General features: G+C 43.4%; 1 protein-coding gene across 5 annotated transcripts in view; it reads left to right on the top strand.

Annotated features, from left to right (window-relative positions):
- STMN1 (stathmin 1) overlaps positions 1–3559 on the top strand; it is a 16315-nt gene extending 12756 nt beyond the window's left edge. For 2 of the 5 annotated variants that reach the window (XM_010576128.1, XM_010576126.1), the window contains exons 2-5: positions 689–759; positions 1516–1688; positions 2483–2674; positions 3073–3556. In XM_010576128.1, the coding sequence (XP_010574430.1) occupies positions 747–759; positions 1516–1688; positions 2483–2674; positions 3073–3141 (447 nt within the window). In that variant the 5' untranslated portion in view covers positions 689–746 and the 3' untranslated portion in view covers positions 3142–3556. Of the gene's footprint in view, positions 1–105; positions 390–688; positions 760–1001; positions 1089–1515; positions 1689–2482; positions 2675–3072 lie in introns of those variants that run through there. The other 3 variants (XM_010576125.1, XM_010576129.1, XM_010576130.1) reach the window with 3 other exon arrangements.
- The last annotated feature ends 382 nt before the right edge of the window (positions 3560–3941 follow it).

Genomic DNA, 3941 nt, shown 5'->3' with positions numbered 1-3941 from the left:
GCGCCGCCCGACCGGGCGGCGCTGGGACCGCGCACCCACCCTGCCCCCGCTTCATTTTCGGTTTAAAACCTGGGGGGGGGAAATCCCCCTTTTGGGGTTTTTAGAGCGCTTTGTGGCTTTTTAAAAAAATTTATTACGTCCCTTTTTAACAAGGGATGCTGGGCAGCGTGTGTGCTCCCTGTCTGTCGTGATGTGCAGCATCTGGCCTCAGCTGCACAAATAAAATCGAACTTTAAATGAGCTCGATGCACACGTTTAAGATCCTCTGGTAGCAGCGGGAATCCTGGCTGTACTGTCCTGTTGTGTGCCATATTTTAATTCAGAGAGGTGTATCTGCTATGTGCAGTATTGGTGAAATATCCGTAGCCCTGTAAGCTGCTGAGTTAATGGTAAAATGGGAGTCTTTGCATATCTTATTTACGGTGGAGTAAAACAGGGACTGAAAATGCCCGACCGTACAGTAGTACACACAGATCCTGCAACACCAATAATAGAGAACCTCTCTGCTGTTCCTAGCCAATGTACATCAGCCACAGCCCCACAGGCTGACTGGAATTACTGACAGCAGTAACCTACCTGACTGTCTTTTGTTCAGCAGGCCTAATTATGCTTAGCAATTTTTATCAGGAGTTGGAAGAAATGACATTCATGTACTTACTGTTCAAAGGCGTGTCTCTTTGTTATCTAGGAATCCAACCGATTGAAGTTCTCCCAGAGTTGGCTTCTGGAGTCATATTTTCTTGGTCATGGCTACTTCTGGTATGTAGTATTATGTACTAAATGCTCTTGTGTCTTTTTTTCTCTTAATTTCCTCAGAAAGAATTTAAAAATCTAATATAGTAAAATAAACTGTCATCACCAAGCTTTTCTCCCATCTCTAGGCTGCTTTTGGAGAAGCTGTTAAAACTGGGTGCTTGTGAAAACATACTGAAAGCCCTCTCAGACTAGGCTGTTAGCAGATGGGCTTCAGCTCATCTGCATGCCATCTGCTCAGTTAACAGAACTGACTATCATCTAGACATCTTGGTGATCAAAACTGGTGTGCTGGTACAACTGACACCGTGCAGGGCTGACGTGCCTGTTGATGGGTGTTTGAAGAGAGAACGCTGGCTTACATATTTCTTTGAAAACTGGTTTCTTTTCTTGGCTATGTCAGGTCTTAGGCAAACACCTTGAAACTCATCCTCAGACTTCTCGTTGGAGAAAGAGGGGGTTTTTTTGTTTTTACATTTGAAGTACTGATAAGATTGTTTTCAGGACCCTGGATATTAAAGGCTAAAATAAAATGTCAGGCACTTGGGTGATGTACTATCAAGGAAGAATTGCAAACAGAATTGCCTGCAACATTTTTGAATGGTGTTGCTGATGCTTAAAACAAAACTATCAGCTCAGATGCTAACTGTCTCCTTAAGTGAGCTTTGTGGCATTGGATTTTTGAAGGCTATTGTTCAAGTTACCTAAGCCAGTTCCTGGCTTAAAGTACTGTTTGTTTGGGTTTTTTTCCCGTGTTCCTAGATATTCAAGTGAAGGAACTGGAAAAGCGTGCCTCTGGGCAGGCATTTGAGCTGATACTCAGTCCCCGCTCAAAAGAAGCAGTTCCAGAATTCCCTCTTTCTCCCCCAAAGAAGAAGGATGTGTCATTGGAAGAGATTCAGAAGAAGTTGGAAGCAGCAGAAGAGAGACGTAAGGTAAATTTGAAACAGCTTAAGTAAGCTCTGTTGTGTGTGGTTTTTTTTAAATTGTTCCTTGGGATAAGTGATTAGCAGTCTATTATGGTAAACGGAATATTAATTGAGCTTTGTTGGAATCTCTGGGGCTCCTATGAACCTTTGTTATGGTCTGCAAGGCCATAGCTTTGTTCCCAAAGTGACCTTGAATGGTCACTTGAAAAACTGGGAGAAAACGTTTAGTTGAGAGGGGATGCTCTTTCAGGATGGAGTTGTTTTTCTTGTCTTTAACATCATACAGATTCATTTTCTCCTAGAAAATGTAGTGCTGAATCTGTAATGAGAAGGTTTGTGAATATGTCTGACTTGATATAAGATCTTGCTGTTGAGATGTAGCTTGAAGCCCTTGACCGTGCAGAGGCTTACTAGTTGAAGTGCAGCCTCCTGTGTGACCTGAATCACAGTGATTCACCATTCTGAGAAGCGAGAATCTTCTAGGAAAGATCTGTCACTGTTAATGTAAAAAAAAAAAAAAAAACCAACCGCCATATTCTTTTTTTCCAGAAAAATCCCATTTAACAAGACTTGCAAGTAATGACAGAAACTTAACTTTCCTGGTAGTTTGTAATGGTGAAAATGTGGGTTATGTGGGTGGGGGAAGCACCAGGGAGCTCTGTCCTGCATCACGATGTTATGCTGTTCTCCAGTAAAATAGCAGAAAATCTCTTCTCTGGGGAGTTGTGGGCAACTCGACTGTAGTTGTCTCTGTAGTTCATCTGTTTTATGTTCAAAGCATGCATCCTCTGTTTTGTTAGTCTCATGAAGCAGAAGTCTTGAAGCAGCTAGCTGAGAAGCGGGAGCATGAAAAAGAGGTGCTTCAGAAAGCAATTGAAGAAAACAACAACTTCAGCAAAATGGCAGAGGAGAAGCTGACCCACAAAATGGAAGCTAACAAAGAAAACCGCGAGGCACAAATGGCTGCTAAACTGGAACGCTTGAGGGAGAAGGTGGGTGTAGAGTCCCCGTTCCCCTTTGGGACAGAGTTTATCCATGCTCCTTACTGTGAAAACTGGCTAAATAAAGCCAAGTGACTGGCCAAGTGAGGGGGGGTACTATGAGTAGATGGGACATCCTTGGGAGTTCTGTGATGGTCTGATCTTGAAAAATTATCTGCAAAAGAATTTGCAGAAATCCTCCTCTTGGGGGAGAGGGGATGGATGGAGCTACAGCAATGTCTCACTCTTCTCTTAGCAAGCTTCATCCTGTAGCCCCTTCAGTAACCCGGAGTCACAGGTTCCTGCTGTGAGCTGGGGGGTGGGAAGCAAGCTGGGGCTTGCTGTGCCAGCCCGGAGCCCTGCCTGTCTGTGCCTGGGCAGCTAACTGCTTCCCTGCTGTTGTCTTTCAGGACAAGCATATTGAGGAGGTTCGAAAGAACAAAGAAGGCAAAGACCCCGGTGAGGCTGAAACTGACTGACTTCATTCTGGAAACTGACTCTCTCCCCCTCCTCTAAATATCCAAAGACTGTACTGGCCAGTGGTTTTATCTTTGTTTTTTTTTAAGTTTCTAGAAACTGATGTAGAACTGTAAAATTAGATCCAAACTGTACACTTTCTTTGGGGGCTAGAGGGGAGACTTTACATGTTTCACTTTTCTAAAGTGTTGTCTTTCCAGTGTAGCTATCTTCTTGTTGCATCCTTTTCTACTCCAGGGCGCTTGCTACTGGGTTGATGGCTAGTACTGTATCAGCTCTGTAAGACATTTGTGAAAGGAATATGTAGATTACTGTTCCATGCTGAATATCTGTTACACTTCAAAAATCTGACTCTGTCCCAGTCTGCTAAAATACTGCTGTAACTGAGTGACTAAATAAAGCTGCACAGTGCTGTTATCATGAGAATTACTTCTAAAAGTGACATGAGAAACAAAATCAGTTGGCTGAGGTCTGCAACAGGCATCTTATCCGGTGCTGGGTGGAAAGGTCTGCAGCAGCACTTTTCCTTACATCCATGGGCATGCTGCGTGACTGCCTTTTCCCCTAGAGCACACTCATTGTCTTAATTTTACAATCAGAGCTTTGTTTTGACACCTCAGCAGTTGTCAGCTGTTGTGTCTTTTTGTTAAAAAGAGTTCAGAACCACCTCCCTTTGGACACTGAGACTTCAACAAACAAGTCCTTGTTACCACATGACTCTGATCTGAGCCTTTTTTTGGTAAGGGTTTCTAGAAGATGACTTGTGCTATTGAATGGTGACTTGTGTACCACTTCTGCAGTG

This window comes from Haliaeetus leucocephalus, unplaced genomic scaffold, assembly GCF_000737465.1.
Source record: "Haliaeetus leucocephalus isolate CR32 unplaced genomic scaffold, Haliaeetus_leucocephalus-4.0 Scaffold517, whole genome shotgun sequence".
Taxonomy (NCBI): Eukaryota; Metazoa; Chordata; class Aves; order Accipitriformes; family Accipitridae; genus Haliaeetus; species Haliaeetus leucocephalus.
Note: the sequence above shows the minus strand (reverse complement) of the source record. Positions and strands in the feature narration are given on the sequence as shown.